This window comes from Pongo pygmaeus, chromosome 1, assembly GCF_028885625.2.
Source record: "Pongo pygmaeus isolate AG05252 chromosome 1, NHGRI_mPonPyg2-v2.0_pri, whole genome shotgun sequence".
In the NCBI taxonomy this organism is placed as follows: Eukaryota; Metazoa; Chordata; class Mammalia; order Primates; family Hominidae; genus Pongo; species Pongo pygmaeus.
The window spans coordinates 143726494-143741885 of NC_072373.2; the positions used below are offsets into that span (position 1 = coordinate 143726494).

Below are 15392 nucleotides of genomic sequence, written 5' to 3' on the forward strand. Positions count from 1 at the left end.
GGGGTTACAGTTTGACATGAAATTTGGGTAGGGACACAGATCCAAACCGATATAGTTTGGCTGTGTCCCCACCCAAATCTCATCTTGAATTGTAATCTTCAGAATCCCCATGTGTCTAGGGAGAGACCTGCTGGGAGGTGATTGGATCATGGGGGTGGTTTCCCACATCCGGTTCTCATGATAGTGAGTGAGATCTGATGGTTTTATAAGGGGCTTCCCCCCCCTTGGCTCTTCACTCTTTTCTCTCCTGCTGCCACGTGAAGAAGGTCCCTGCTTCCCCGTCACCTTCTGCCATGATCGAAGTTTCCTGAGGCCTCCCTAGCCATGTGGAACTGTGAGTCAATTAAAACTTGTCCCTTTGTAAATCACCCAGTCTCAGGTATTTTTTTATAGCAGTGTGAGAATGGACTAATACAGTTAATTGGTACTGCAGAGAGTGGGATATTGCTATAAAGATACCCGAAAATGTGGAAATGACTTTGGAACTAAGTAATGGGCAGAGGTTAGAACAGTTTGGACAGCTCAGAAGAAGACAGGAAGATGTGGGAAAGCTTGGAACTTCCCAGAGGCTTGTTGAATGGTGTTGAGCAAAATGCTGATAGTGATATGGACAATGAAGTCCTGGCTGAGGTGGTCTCAGATAGAGATGAGGAACTTCTTGGGAACTGGAGTAAAGGTGACTCTTGCTATGCTTTAGCAAAGAGACTGATGGTATTTTGCCACTGCCCTAGAGATCTGTGAACTTTGAACTGGAGAGAGATGATTTAGGGTATCTGGTAGAAGAAATTTGTAAGCAGAAAAACATTCAAGATATGACCTGGTTGATTCTGAAAGCTTTCAGTTTTATGCATTTACAGAGAGAAGATTTGAAATTGGAACATACGTTTAAAAGGGAAACAGAGCATAAAAGTTTGGGAAATTTGCAGCCTGACCATGTGATAGAAAAGAAACACCCATTTTCTGGGGAGAAATTCAAGCGGTCTGCAGAAATTGGCATAAATAATGAGAAGCCAAATATTAATGGGGAAAATGTTTCTGGGGTATGTCAGAGGTCTTCCTGGCAGTCCCTCCCATCACTGGCCCAGAGGCCTAGGAGGAAAAAGTGGTTTTGTGGGCTGGGCCTAGAGCCTTGCTGCTTTGTACAGTCTTGGGACTTGGTGCCCTGCATTCTAGTTGTGGCTAAAAGGGGCCAATGCATAGCTCAGGCCATTTCTTCAGAGGGTGGATGCCCCAAGCCTTGGCGACTTCCATGTGGTGTTGGGCCTGTGGGTGCACACAAGTCAAGAATTGAGGCTTGGGAACCTCTGCCTAGATTTCAGGGGATGTGTGGAAGTGCCTGGATGTCCAGGCAGAAGTTTGCTGTGGGGGTGGAGCCCCTATGGGGAACCTTTGCTGGGGCAGTGTGGAAGAGAAATATGGGATTGGAGACCCCACATAGAGTCCCATTGGAGCACTGCCTGGTGGAGCTGTGAGAAGAGGGCCACAAGTCCCCCAGACCCCAGAATGGTAGATCCACCGACAGCTTGCACCATGTGCCTGGAAGAGCCACAGATACTCAATGCCAGCCTGGGAAAGCAGCTAGGAAGGGGGCTGTACCCTGCAGGCCATAGGGCTGGAGCTGCCAAAGACCGTGGGAGCCCACTCCTTGCATCAGCATGACCTAGATGTGAAACATGGAGTCAAGGGAGACTGTTTAGGAGATTTAAGATTTAATGACTTCCATGCTGGATTTTGGACTTGCATGGGTCCTGTAGCCCCCTTTTTTTGGCCAATTTCTCTCATTTGGAATGGGAACATTTACCTAATACCTGTGCCCCCATAGTTTCTTGGAAGTAATTAACTTGCTTTTTATTTTACAGGCTCCTAGGCAGAAGGGACTTGCCTTGTCTCAGATGAGACTTTAGACTTGTGCTTTTGGGTTAATGCTGGAATGAAGTAAGACTTTGGAGGACTGTTGGAAAGGCATGATTGTGTTTTGGAATGTGAGGGCATGAGATTTAGGAGGGGCAAGGGGCAGAATGCTATGGTTTGGCTGTGTCCCCACCCAAATCTCATTTTGAATTGTAATCCTTATAATCTCCACATGTCTAGGGAGAGACCTGGTGGGAGGTGATTGGATCATCGGGGTGGTTTTCCCCATGCTGTTCTCATGATAGTGAGTGAGTTCTCGTGAGACCTGATGGTTTTATAAGGGGCTCTTCCCCCTTTGCTCCTCACTCTTCTCTCTCCTGCCACCATGTGAAGAAGGTCCTTTCTTCCTCTGCCTTCTACAATGATTGTAAGTTTCCTGAGATCTTCCCAGCCATGTGGAACTGTGAGTCAATTAAACTTCTTTCCTTTATAAATTATTCAGTCTAGGGTATTTCTTTATGGCAGTGTGAGAATGGAGTAATACACAAACCATATCAGTTATGTACATATTTTTACAATGTTTACATAAACATTGGAGTTCTGAAATAATTTAATTGTTGCTATTTTTTTTTTAGAGCTTAGAAACCGAGATAGCCAAGTGGAACCTGCAATCGAGAATGAATAAGAATGAGGCTATAGTGATGAAAGAAGCAAGTAGGCAAAAAACTGTAGCTTTAAAAAAGGCATCTAAAGTTTACAAACAAAGGCTTGACCATTTTACAGGAGCTATTGAAAAGCTTACTTCCCAAATTAGAGATCAGGTATGTAAATGCATTCTTTTTAAAATTAAAAGATCTATTATGTACTTGGTTTATATAATTAATATCATGATGCTTAATATAGTAATTTTATTCTTTTCTTAATGCTGTTAATACCAGAAAAAACTTACACTTTTTGCTTTAATCTTTTACTTTGAAATATTACATAAAATGTCAAATTTTCATATTGAAATATATCAGCATTTCCTTGGGAACTTTACTTAAAGGAAATATTAAGTGTGTCCCCACCCCACACACACACAAAAAGTTCTATTGGCCAACTAACTAAGGGTAATACTTCATACATATTTCCCCTTGGGACATTGTGGTCTATGTTAGCAAATTAAAGGTTCTGACAAGGCTTTCAGAAACAGTGGAATGAAGGGTATTGAACTAAGTTTCCCACACTTTTTAAACCACAGAGCTAGTCTTGTATGCACAAAGCAACTCTTGGAACTGGTTCTGAGGAACACTAGTTTGAGAAATGCTGATTTATGTTATTAGACCCTATGACTTTATTCAGTAAGTAACCTCATTTAATCTCTGTAATACATTTAAAACCATGTGCTGACATAAACACACCATGTAAAATATATCTTTGGTATAGTACAAATTTGAAAATGGCCTTAGTGCTTTATTGTTTTTGATAAATTATTATATTTATTCAATTACTAATTAATAATTTTTTTTAAAAAGTCTCACTGATATCCTACCTCTTAAGAACTTATGTTAAGGCTTATAGAATTATTAGAGGCTTTTAGAAATGAAAACAGACTTGTATAAAAAGTTTATTGCAAACAAAATAGTATTTTGTTAACCTTGTGACTTGGGATAAGGAACTTAACATTTTCAGTTTCCTTATGTATAAAATAGGGCGTCATAATACTACTCCCTATCTCATGTGTTTGTAGGGAGAGATAAATGAGAAAATATATTTTTGCACTGTCCTCCTTTCTGTTCCTGTAATGCATGAAGTTTTTTTCTTTGTTTTGTTGTTTTTCTTGTTTGTTGCTGCATCTGGCTTTAATGTTCTTCCCTGGCTCACAATAGCTCTTTCTTTTTTTAATCATTCAGGTATCTTTTCAATTGACATCTCTTCAGAGAGGCCTTTCTTGACCATTCCTTTTGAAGTAGTTCTAAAACAATCATATCAATGTCTTAATTTTTTTCATAGCATTCACTATAATCTGAAACTATATCATTTATTTTTTCACTTATCACTGCTGTTGTGTTTTGTTTTATTTTTAACTGTTTCCTTCTACTTGAATATAAGTCTCAGAAGGCAGGAGCTTGCTATCCTATTCACCTAAGGTAAGGGTACCATTATTTAAAACAGTACCTTAAGTCTAAAATATGAACAGTTCAGCAATAAGAGCTAAATAATAGTTTAACAAAATGTTATCACATATCTACACAATGCGTAAATTTTGCCAAGGACTACAGAGAGAGATCAAGGACAGGGAGGATTTGTAAAGGTCTGTGTTCTTTGGTAGTTAGAAGGTCACTAGTTACTAATTCAGATGCAGTTTCAGTGCAGTGGAAGGAAAGGTGAAAGGGGGGATTTTGCTTTATCTGCATGTTATAAGGAGAGATGAAAGAAGAAATGGAGATTTGGAAAGTACTAGAGACCACTGATTCTGACTTTTAGTACCTAGGGGCCAGGATGTTAAATGCTCTATAATCTGCACACTGAAGAATTAACCCATTTCCTTCTTTGAAAGTTAGACAGATCCTAATTTTGCTTCTCGTGGCTTAGATGTGCCATTTCTCTAAAGCAAAGAGAAAAGGTAGGCCAACTCAAAAAATCTCTAGTAAGGTGATTCCATCACTGACTAGTTTCAACATCTGGGAATGCCATACTGATGAAGTAGGTAATAATTATATTCTAACACATAAATTCTTTTCTTACTGATAAAACTTCTAAATATCTTAATTTATATTATAAGCTTATACTTCTTAATTTATATTAAAGCTTATTTTATACAAAATATGAAAACAATGCTAGTCTTCAATATATCAAAAATATTACTGTGAAAAAATTTAAACAAAAAAGTCTTGTAATACATGCTCAGTAAATACTTGCCCAGTAAATGGATGAATGATGAAAGAAAGAAGTACCCAATAAACGTTAATTGTTGTCATTACTGTTTCTAGGCTTTTTGATTTGTAATTACTGGCATTGTGGCCTTCCAGTGTGTTTTTATGTAGAATGTAGAGCGGAGGCACAGTGGCTACAGCTCTTTAGGTGGATCTGCAGAGAATTATTTGAGCTATTTATTGTTTGCTGTGCTCCAGGCACTATCAAGGCCCTAGAAATATAGCCATGAACAAAAGCAGATAAAAATCGCTACCTCATGGGAATTCACATGCAAAACGAATAAGCCACTACTACCACTTGTATCTCTGTGTGGACATAGCAATGTTTGAAGGCTGATGGGGTGACCGCCACAAAATAGATCTTGGCGTCATTATAGCAAAGATAAGTAAGGTACATCACCAAATGTTATGGAGCTGTGGAACTGGGGGTAGTTTCTGTGTGTATCACAGGGGCTTTCTCCTGTGATGCTTATGTGTTTGTTACCATTTTCTGTATATAGAGCATGAAATTAATTCAAGACCAGCCTGGGCAACATAGCAAGATGCTGTCTCTACTATATATATATATATGTGTGTATATATATATATACACACACCATATATAGAGAGTAGTTATATATATCAATATATATGTATAACATATATATATAGTATATACATATGTATCTAGATATATTTTATATTTGTGTGTATATATATGTGGTGGCTGTGGTGGCACACGTTTGTAGCCCTAGCTACTAGGGAGGCTGAGGCAGGAGGATCCCTTGCACTCAGGAGTTGGAGGCTGCAGTGAACCATCATGACTGTGCCACTGCACTTCAGCCAGGGCAAAAAAAAAAAAAAAAAGAAAAGTAAAATGGAAAGTTCAGTAAAAAAAAAGAAATTATCTTAATTATGAAATATTGTTTAAAAATAGGTGCAACATCTTTTAAAATTTAAGTTGAAACTTCTGCTGTGGGTATATAAAATAATAGCAATATAGATATTTACTTTAAAATTTTTCTATTCAAAGTTGTACAGTGACTTTATTTATTTATTTCAATAGTTTTTAGGGGACAGGTTGTTTCTGGTTACCTGGACAACTTCTTTAGTGGTTATTTCTGACATTTTGGTGCACCTATCACCCGAGCACTGTACACTGTACCCAATGTATAGTCTTTTACCCCTCACCTCCCTCCCTCCCGTACCCCCAATTCCTAAAGTCCTTTATATCAATCTTATGCTTTTGCATTTTCATAGCTTAGCTCCCACTTATGAGTGAGAACATACGATATTTGGTTTTCCATTCCTGAGTTACTTCACTTAGAATAGTGGTCTCCAACTTCATCCAGCCTGCTGCAAATGTTCCTTTTAATGGCTGAGTAGTATTCCATGATGGATATATACCATATTTTCTTTATCCACTCTTTGGTTGATGGGCATTTAGGCTGGTTCCATATTTTTGCAATTATGAATTGCACTGCTATAAACATGCATGTACAGTTTTCTATGTTTGAAGTTCCATGCTTTTTGGAAGATTGCTTCCCTGTTTATAATGTATTTGTGTTTAGAGATCTGAACAAAACAAAAATGTTTTAAAATTATAGTATGAATACTTTTATGTATTTTTTAGGAAGCCAAGTTGTCTGAAACAATTTCAGCTTCCAATGCCTGGAAAAGTCATTATGAGAAAATTGTAATAGAAAAAACTGAATTGGAAGTACAGATTGAAACAATGAAAAAGTAAGAAAAAATTTAGAATCTTTTATTATTTAGTAAGAGTTTTCACTTTTTAAAAAATTATTTGAGTTGTTTGTATTTTGATTTTTTTAGATTACATATGGTAAAGGTGCTACCTATATGATTTGATATTTTTGCTATTTATAATTCTATAAAGTTTTCTTACTCTACTATTAAAAATAATTAAAATGATTGCTCATTTAAAGTGAATTGGTGTTCACATTTTTAAATTTTTTTTTTTTTTTTTTGAGATGGAGTCTCACTTTGTTGCCAGGCTGGAGTGCAATGGTGCAATCTCAGCTCACTGCAACCTCTGCCTCCTGGGTTCAAGCGATTCTCCTGTTTCAGCCTCCCTAGTAGCTGGGAGTACAGGCACACACCACCACGCCCAGCTGGTTTTTTTTTTGTATTTTTAGTAGAGACAGGGTTTCACCATGTTGGTCAGGATGGTCTCGATATCCTGACCTTGTGATCCACCTGCCTCGGCCTCCCAAAGTGCTGGGATTACAGGCATGAGCCACCACGCCTGGCCCACATTTTGAAATTTTAAACTTGTAGATTATCATTCAGTATTTCGGTATGCCATCTATTATTTGTAGTAAATGTTAATATTTACTTTTTCTTAAATGGAAGTGATGTTTCTCTTTTAAACAAGAACGTGTAAAAATATATTTAAAAGTTTATAATAACTGCTTTGAAAATCCTAAAAATGATTGTTCCTTAATTAAAGTGACTTAAATGCATAACAAAGAAAATGAAAAATCAAAATACATATATTTTATTATTTGAAATGTATTACTGGTAACACTATAATGAACCCTGAATATTTGATTTTAAGTGTTTTCTGTGTCTTCAGTTTTGTCATTGAAAACTACCATATATAATTCATTTCTAAAGTTTAGTTTTATTGCCTCACTTAATTCTTTTCTTTAACCTTGTCCCTAAAATTGAGTATATATGTGCGCATGTGTATGAACGACAGGAAGAGAGAGATGTGCATACTTGTGGATAATAGTTTAGAAGTTTTATTGAATAGCAAAGAGCATGTTGTATAATTTTTTGTTGGTATCATCCGTGGGTAATTGTTTCTAATCAGAGTTACTTTGGTTGTACCCTTTTAGATTACTTCTTCCTATTTTTCTTGTTCTATGAGTTCTATTTAGTTTTTGTATATTCCCTATTTGAAACAATGCACCCTGCCAGAGTGATTTCAGAAACACACTTAAAATGTGTTACTTGAATAAAAATGTTTATGACTTTTATAAAATGTGTCATTGATTTTATAAAGGCAAATCATTAATCTTTTGGACGATCTGAAGAAAATGGAAGACCATGGAAAAAATTCATGTGAAGAAATTCTTAGAAAAGTTCACTCAATTGAATATGAAAATGAAATTCTGAATCTTGAGAATACAAAATTAAAGGTACTATGTATGAGTGTTTGTGCAGGCGTGTATTGTGTAACGACCATAGTCTGCTTAGTAGAAATAGCTTGAAGAAAGAGTATGTTTAGAGCAGTGCTCTTGTATAATTTTGTCTTCTATGCTTGTCAGGATATTATGTTTTCAGCAGTACTAAATAATATTTATGAAGTTGACTGTCTCTTTGCCTCAACTTTTAAAATAAACTACTATGCATTTTTGCAGTTAAATGAATCATCCAAATTACATTAACTTTAGTACATAAGATTATTTCTAGATGTCATGGTTACAATAGGATATAACCTCAGGCCTGGTCTGTTTGAAACCAGAAAGTATGTTCTTGGCTGCTTCATAACCAGAAAGAATTTTCCAACTTACTCATATCCAAGGGGTAATTGCTTTCCATAGGTACCAGAGGAGAGACAGGGGAGAAGCTTTTAAATTTTCTGAGAAAAAAAGATATTTGAGTTCCCAGTCAACCAGAGATACATACAACCAGATGGAACTTGAAAGATGATGGCATCATTTTCACTTCCATAATACTTTTAGAGGACAGAAAATAAAAGACAGAAGAGAACCTTTTTAAACCATGAAATAAAGTTTATGTGCACAGGATAAATAATATATTAGTAGCATAGAGTACATTTTAGAGAAACTTGTAAAATAAGCATCTAACATTGTTTTGTTGTATTTATAACAGTTTAATTCTATCACTGAATTTAGAGTTAACTAAATGATAATACATTTATTCTATGTATTAAGATGTCCTTAAGACATGTTAAATTCCTAAGAGATATTGCAGATATATTCTGTGGTCCTTGAGAGAAAAGATCTTTAATGTTAAAAGAGAAGTGAAGGTCTAAGGCTTTTTTTTTTTTCTTGATTTAAGGTTTGTTTTTCTTTGTTTGTTTTGCATTAGAAATGTACTTGTTTCTTGGAAACATAATTACTGGCTGTTTAGAATCATGCATTATATAAAACTTGCAGTGGGTTTTTAAAAATGAGTATGTTTATGAGAAAAAATATACACAATTTAAAAATCATCACCAAAGGAAATTATTTTAATAAAATGATAGCATTCCAGGCTTTAGGGTTCTGAATTGTTATTTTAAAAGATTACTTTTCTGATGGAAACTGGAGATACATCCAAATCTCTTTTACCCTTTGTAAACCCTTCTTTCTATGTATGTGTAAAATGTTGTGGCCTGAAAAGGGAATTTTATCCATTGTAGGTCTTTGCATATTTTCCCAGGAGCCAATCTGTTTGCTACGTACCGATCTGTCTTTGTGGGAGATACGTAGTGTTATGCAGTACAGTGTATAGTAATTAAAGCTTGTTTATTATATATTACAGAAGGCAACAGATTGCCCAAGCCAAAAAGATTCTTTCCCTTTGTAGGTTTATAAAGTTGTAACTTTTCTCATCTTGATGTTGGGTTTCAGTCTCCTTTAGACCAATGGGACAAAGCTAGGCTCACAAATCTCAAGTCTGTTTTGTTCCAGGTGGAAAGACTCGATTAGTTTCAAGTGCAGGACTTGAAATTGCCAGTCCTGTTGGCTGTGGTCATTCAGAGTGAGTGGAGGAAATAGGAATCTAAGTGATATATGTTATAGGAAGTAGCAAGGTCTTCTTTTCGCACCTTTAATGTATTTAGTAATGCACTTATTTCAGCTACTTTTTGTTAGGAAAGATTTTAAAAAATCAAAATTGCAATGTACCTTAATACCATTTTTTTTAGCAGTGACATTGTGATATTCTGAATTAGAATTTTTTCCTTCAAGAAATTTTGTAAGTCCTTTATGGTTCTTCAAGCAATATGAACTTCTCATGTTTTCTTAATAAAAGAAGTTCAATTATTCAGTGAACATAGTTCCTCCAACTTCTGACAATTTATTCAGTATTATCTTTTGAGTGAAGAATATATACTCATTACAGTAAAATTGGAAACTATAGAAATATAGAAAGAAAAGAACAGAGTGATCATTGATCCTACATTCCTTGGAGATAACTATATTTTGTAATATTTCTGTTTTTTCGTAGTTGTTATTAAAATAATGTCTTGCTTTGTTCACTTTAAAATGGAAACAGATATATGTATATAACATATAAACTCTTTATAAGCATCCTTTTAAATTACTTGGTAATATATATTCAACATAGAAGTGTTAGGTGATTCCCTATTTGTTGGACATTCAGGTTATTCCCAATGTTTTTAACATTTAATAATAATAATGCTCTGATGAACATTTTCATACATAAACTTTTTGTTGTATTGTCTTTAGCTTAGATTCCCATGTAGAATTACTGAGTCAAAGAATATGAACATTTTGAATGTTCTTGATATGCTTTGCTACATTTCTTCTGAAAAGGTATTTTATTACTCATACTGCCATTAGTTCTCTATACCTCATCAGCACAGGAAATAAAATGTGTTTTTTATTTGTAGTGTTTGCTAATTTGGCAGGTAAAAATGTTATCTATGGTTTTAATTTGTAACTCTTTGAGGAGCTAGTTTTAAACTTCTAAACAATTTCTATTTTTATTCTTCTGATGGTTATCTGCATATCTGTAAATTATATATTATACTATTACTTGGTTTATCAAATTTAGTCAATTATATTAACCTTCTAATTAGTCGAGCACTTACATAATAATATAAATACTAATACAACTAAAAGACATGTTAAATTCCTAGTAAATACTACAACAAACATATAACTTTATGCTTTCAAAAAAAACAAGTGAAGGTAGTTTGATACAGGAAGCTAAAAGAGTTAAGGTTTTTATGGACATAAGATATGAACGTAAGTGCAATATACAATAAGCACTTCCAAGATAGGGCTCATGACCAAAGAGAAGAAAGAGGAGGAGGAACATGGAGTATATGGGCTTTATGTAGAGTGCTGTGTACCTCTATGGCTTGCTGTGTTCAGCTGAGTTTGTGCAGTTTGTGTTCAGCTGATGTTTTTTACATGGTTCAGACAATTAATGAGCTAGAAAAAATTGCATCTGAACAAAAGTTACTTCTTTGTTATACATCATTCCCCTGCTTACCAATACCATAAGATGAGGTTCACGTGACAGAAATGTGAAACATAGGACAGATTATATATCTTCACCTTTTATTTGGAAAATAAGGATATTTTCCAACTACCTGTTCTTTGTCTGTTCTCCCCACATTCACTTTGCCAGTGTTGTTAAATTGACAATTTGTTATGTAACCTGAAGTGCTCTTTTTATAGATTGATTCTAAACATTAACAGCAATGACTTATAATTGTTCTTTCACTACACAGTCAAGTAATATGTTTATAAATGTTTTTTTCTTGTACAACTTTTAAATTTTTCCTGGAGTTTCCAGAAACCCTGCTTGTTGTACTCTTTGCCCTTATCATTGTCTTGTTTTTATTTTTGTTGTTGTTGTTTTTTTTTCCCTTCTTGAAATTCTTCATCCTATCTCTGTTCTCTGAGGAACCTATTTTCCCCAGATTTCTTCTACTTGGGGCCTTCTGTCTTCTTATTTCAATCTGAATGAGTTGGTCTCTAGGCCTGCTGCCCAGATGCCTTGCTGGAATTTTCTTGACTGCTACCCTGGTTCCAATGTTTCCTTGATCCCACATTGTGTTTCCTGTTCTTTTTACTGGAATATATCTGCAACTAATATTCCCTTAAGACAGAGAAAATTAGAAGTAAACATTAAAATGGTCTTACATGTCTAAAAATGCCTTTATTCTGTCCTCATTATGATTAATGGTTTCAGCTGGGTATAGCAACCTAGATTGAAAGTAATTTTTACTGAGAACTTTGAAGGCTTTGCTCCATGGTCTTCCATAAGTCAGAGTTGCTAGGAGAGAAAATCTGCCACCAGTCTGATACTTATTCCTCTGTAGTGACATTTTTAATTTTTCTTGAAATTTTCAAGAAATTCCCCTTATCCTTGGTGTTTTGAAACTTCACACCCATCTAGTTGTGTCTTCCAGTCCTTTGTGCTAAGTACTTTGTAGACCTTGTAAATCCAAAGACTCATGTCCTTTACCTCTGGAAAATTCTGTTATATTATTTCTTTGGTAATGCTCTCTCTCCTGCCCCTTTCCATTTTCTCCAGTCTCTCTGTCTGGGTGTACTGCTGATTGTATTGTTGATTTGTTGGACCTCCTAGATTGATACTTTGTCTTCAATTTCTGGGTTTTGTTCAGTTTTGGGGGCAGATTTCTTTGTTTTTTATCTTCTAATCCTTCGTTTAAAAGTTTAATTTTCAAGAATTTTAAAAAGTATTCCCTAAGTGTTCATATCATCAAATATCTGAAAATACCTATAAGAATTTTTTCATTTTTTTTTCAGTTCAACTGGCACTTTTTTTTTTTTTTTTTTTTTGAGACAGAGTCTTGCTCTGTTGCTGATGCTGGAGTGCAGTGGCACAATCAGAACTCACTGCAGCCTCGACCTCCCAGGCTCAAGCAATCTCCTGCCTCAGCCTCCCAAGTAATTGGGACCACAGCCCATAGCTAATTTGTGTGTGTGAGTGTGTGTGTGAGTGTGTGTGTGTGTGTGTATGTGTAGGTGGGGTCTCACTATGCTGCCTAGGCTCCTGGGCTTTTGAACTCCTGGGCTCAAGCAATCCTCCCACCTTGTCCTCCCAAAGTACTGGGATTACAGGTGCGAGCCACTGCGCCCAACCCAATTTTTTTCTTCCTTTTTTTAATATAAAAAAATTTTAGATCTCTCTTGTGATACTCTTTTTCCGAAAGTCTGGTGACATTTAAGAATTTACAAATGAGACAATAAAAAGACTAACGAAACAGTAAAAAACTAAATGGATATGTGGATGGTTCTTGCCACTAGATTGGTTTCACTTCACTTTTCTCAACTGTTGGGAAACTAGCAGTTTACTGACGGCTCCTAAAAATGCCAAAATACATGCGTCTTTGCTCTGGGTCACCAGCACCATCCCTCTGTTATTCCCAAACAGTTCATTCAATTTCTTTAGAGGAATTTTCTTATCTTTGTTTGTTGGGAAGTAAACTCCTAGTTCCAGGTGTTCTGCCTTGAGTGTGTGAGCAGGGGGTGGAGGTAGTGGTAGTTAGCTGTTCTAGTCACAGACTTTGAATTAATCCTTTTCAAACCCAGGTCTCACTCTTGCCCTTAGCCCTGTGCCTCTCTAGATTCTACAGATAGATGAACTTCCTCCTTAGCTAAATCCACTCCTGATTCATTAGTCAGTCATCAGTTTTCCAGAAGCATTAACAATATTTTGTCCTTTGATAGCCCCTGGTCTGTTATTTTTATTAAGTTGACTTACAAACATTCTTTTCCCTTTATATTAGTTTGGTCTTGGGAATGAAGGGAGATTTTACAATGTGTTTAGTTCTCCAGCAGAAGACTCCTTAAACCTAGGAAATTCTCTCTGATAGGGCACATTACTAATCTTCTCATTTTTCACTCTGTTTTATTCTCTCTATATTAATTTTGCAGGTAGAGTTTCATTACACTTGTTTGTATAATTTGTCTCCCTCTGAGGGCTTTTCTTCCCTCCATCCATCCATACCAGGGCCAGAGATTGTTTTATCCTTCCATTACTTCTAGTGCCTAGTACTGTGCCTGGAATACATCAGTCATTTAATAAATAACTCTGGAAAGTAGCGACCGTAATGGCTACTATTTATCAATTACCATTAACGTAGCAGGCACTTGATAAGTACTTTACTTTTTTTACTTCTAATTCTCATGTCAATACTATCGTAAAGATACTTTTCTTAATTATGGATGAATACATTGAAGCTCAGAGAGATTAAATAACTTAGGCCAAGATCATACAACTAGATTAGTGGCAGAGCCAGAATAGAATTTGGAAGAAGACAGGAAAAAATACTAGACACAATCTTGTTCATATTTTATAATTAGAAATTTGATTTGTCTCACATTTTAAGTTATGTAAAGTTTGCCAGAAATTGTATTGGAAAATTCCAGAAAACAAAATACACTAGCAACACTAGGGAAGTTTCTTTTATATTTCAGCAAGTCTTATATTAGTTAAGATTCAACTTCACCATATATAACAGAAAATCGAAATTAAATGGCTTAAGTAAGATAGAGATGTATATTTATTATGTAGAAGAAGTACAGTTGGCACTTCAAAGCTGATGTGGCTCTTTAGCTTTTTAGCTTTCTGTTCTGCCATCCCTAGGTCATGACCCTCATTCTCATGATCTAGAATAGAGGCTGGAGCTTCAGCCATTATAGTCAAGTTTCAAGCAACAAGATGGAGGAAAAAAAGATGCATTACCTCCCTTTTTAAAAAATTTCCTCCCCTTTAAGGAGCCTTCCCAAAATTCCCGTATGACTTGATTCTTTTACTTATTTAGGCACATGACCCCCACCTAGCTGCAAGGGAGACTAGGGAATGTAGTCTTCTAGTTATTCTGAGCTCTAGCCAAATATGAATACTCATTTTCTGCAATTGTTTTATGTTTTCTGCATCTACTCCTATATTTCTCCTATTCTTGCACATTGGAATGCCATTCTTCTCAGTATCTAAATCCTACCTTTCCTTTAAAGTTTAGCTCAAATGCTACTTCCTCCCAAAGTCTTCTCAATGAATCTGTCCTTGTAAACTCCTATCTTTGTGTACATACAGGTTGCCCAGGGAAGGTGTGACATATACTTAACTGTCAATGAATATTTATTGAATGAATGCTTAAATTGCTCTATTTGGAAAGAGAAAGCAATTTTATTACGTTTATTTTCTTATTTTCTTGAAATCCTTCAGAGAGAAAGGATTAGAAAGATATTATAAACTAGTTTTTGATAAAACGATGAATTAATTTTAAATTATATAGACTATAAAAGTCATTAAGTTAAATTTGTATCTTAGCATATTCTATTAATAGTTAAGAAATGTATTTTTAATGCATTATTTTCTGGATTTTTAAGGAAAACATTTAAATAAGTTTGGCATATGTTATTTGCAGAGTAAATGCAGTTTTTTTGCAGCCTAGATGTTTGTGTTTTATTACTTTTAATTACTTTAGAATAGTTTTAGATTTTAAAGTTGCAAATGAAAAATAAACTGTGAATACTGCTTCCAAGGCCAAGTAACCTCCTCTATTCTCTATTAGACACAACAGAAAGTTTATTTGGAAGGTTAAAAAGTTGTATTTGTTTCTTATAGAAAGTTAGAAAAACAGAAAAGCACAAAAGGAAAAAAATTTAAATCACCTATAATCTCATAACTGAAAGATAACTGGAGTTAATATTTTAGCATATATATAATTTTTTATTTTATATGTAATATATACCCTACTTCCAATAGCTACTTCCAGTTTTTTACTATTATAAATAAAAACATAGTTTCTTTGAGTCTTTTTTGCTTATCTGTTTTCTTAGGATATATTTAACTGTATGGTCAAAAGAGAGACTCATTTTTAATATTGTTCTATATTTCCAAATTAAATGTGTCTACTATAAGTGAAATAGTCCCTATACATTT

The 15392-nt window shown here is 35.0% G+C and overlaps 1 protein-coding gene across 26 annotated transcripts in view; it reads left to right on the top strand.

The window, feature by feature from the left end:
• ODF2L (outer dense fiber of sperm tails 2 like) overlaps positions 1–15392 on the top strand; it is a 47391-nt gene that overhangs the window by 17539 nt on the left and 14460 nt on the right. For 21 of the 26 annotated variants that reach the window (XM_054477827.2, XM_054477859.2, XM_054477913.2 and 18 more), the window contains 3 exons: positions 2487–2672; positions 6379–6488; positions 7774–7909. In XM_054477827.2, the coding sequence (XP_054333802.1) occupies positions 2487–2672; positions 6379–6488; positions 7774–7909 (432 nt within the window). Of the gene's footprint in view, positions 1–2486; positions 2673–6378; positions 6489–7773; positions 7910–10189; positions 10277–15392 lie in introns of all 26 variants that reach the window. The other 5 variants (XM_063653286.1, XM_054478000.2, XM_063653310.1 and 2 more) reach the window with 1 other exon arrangement.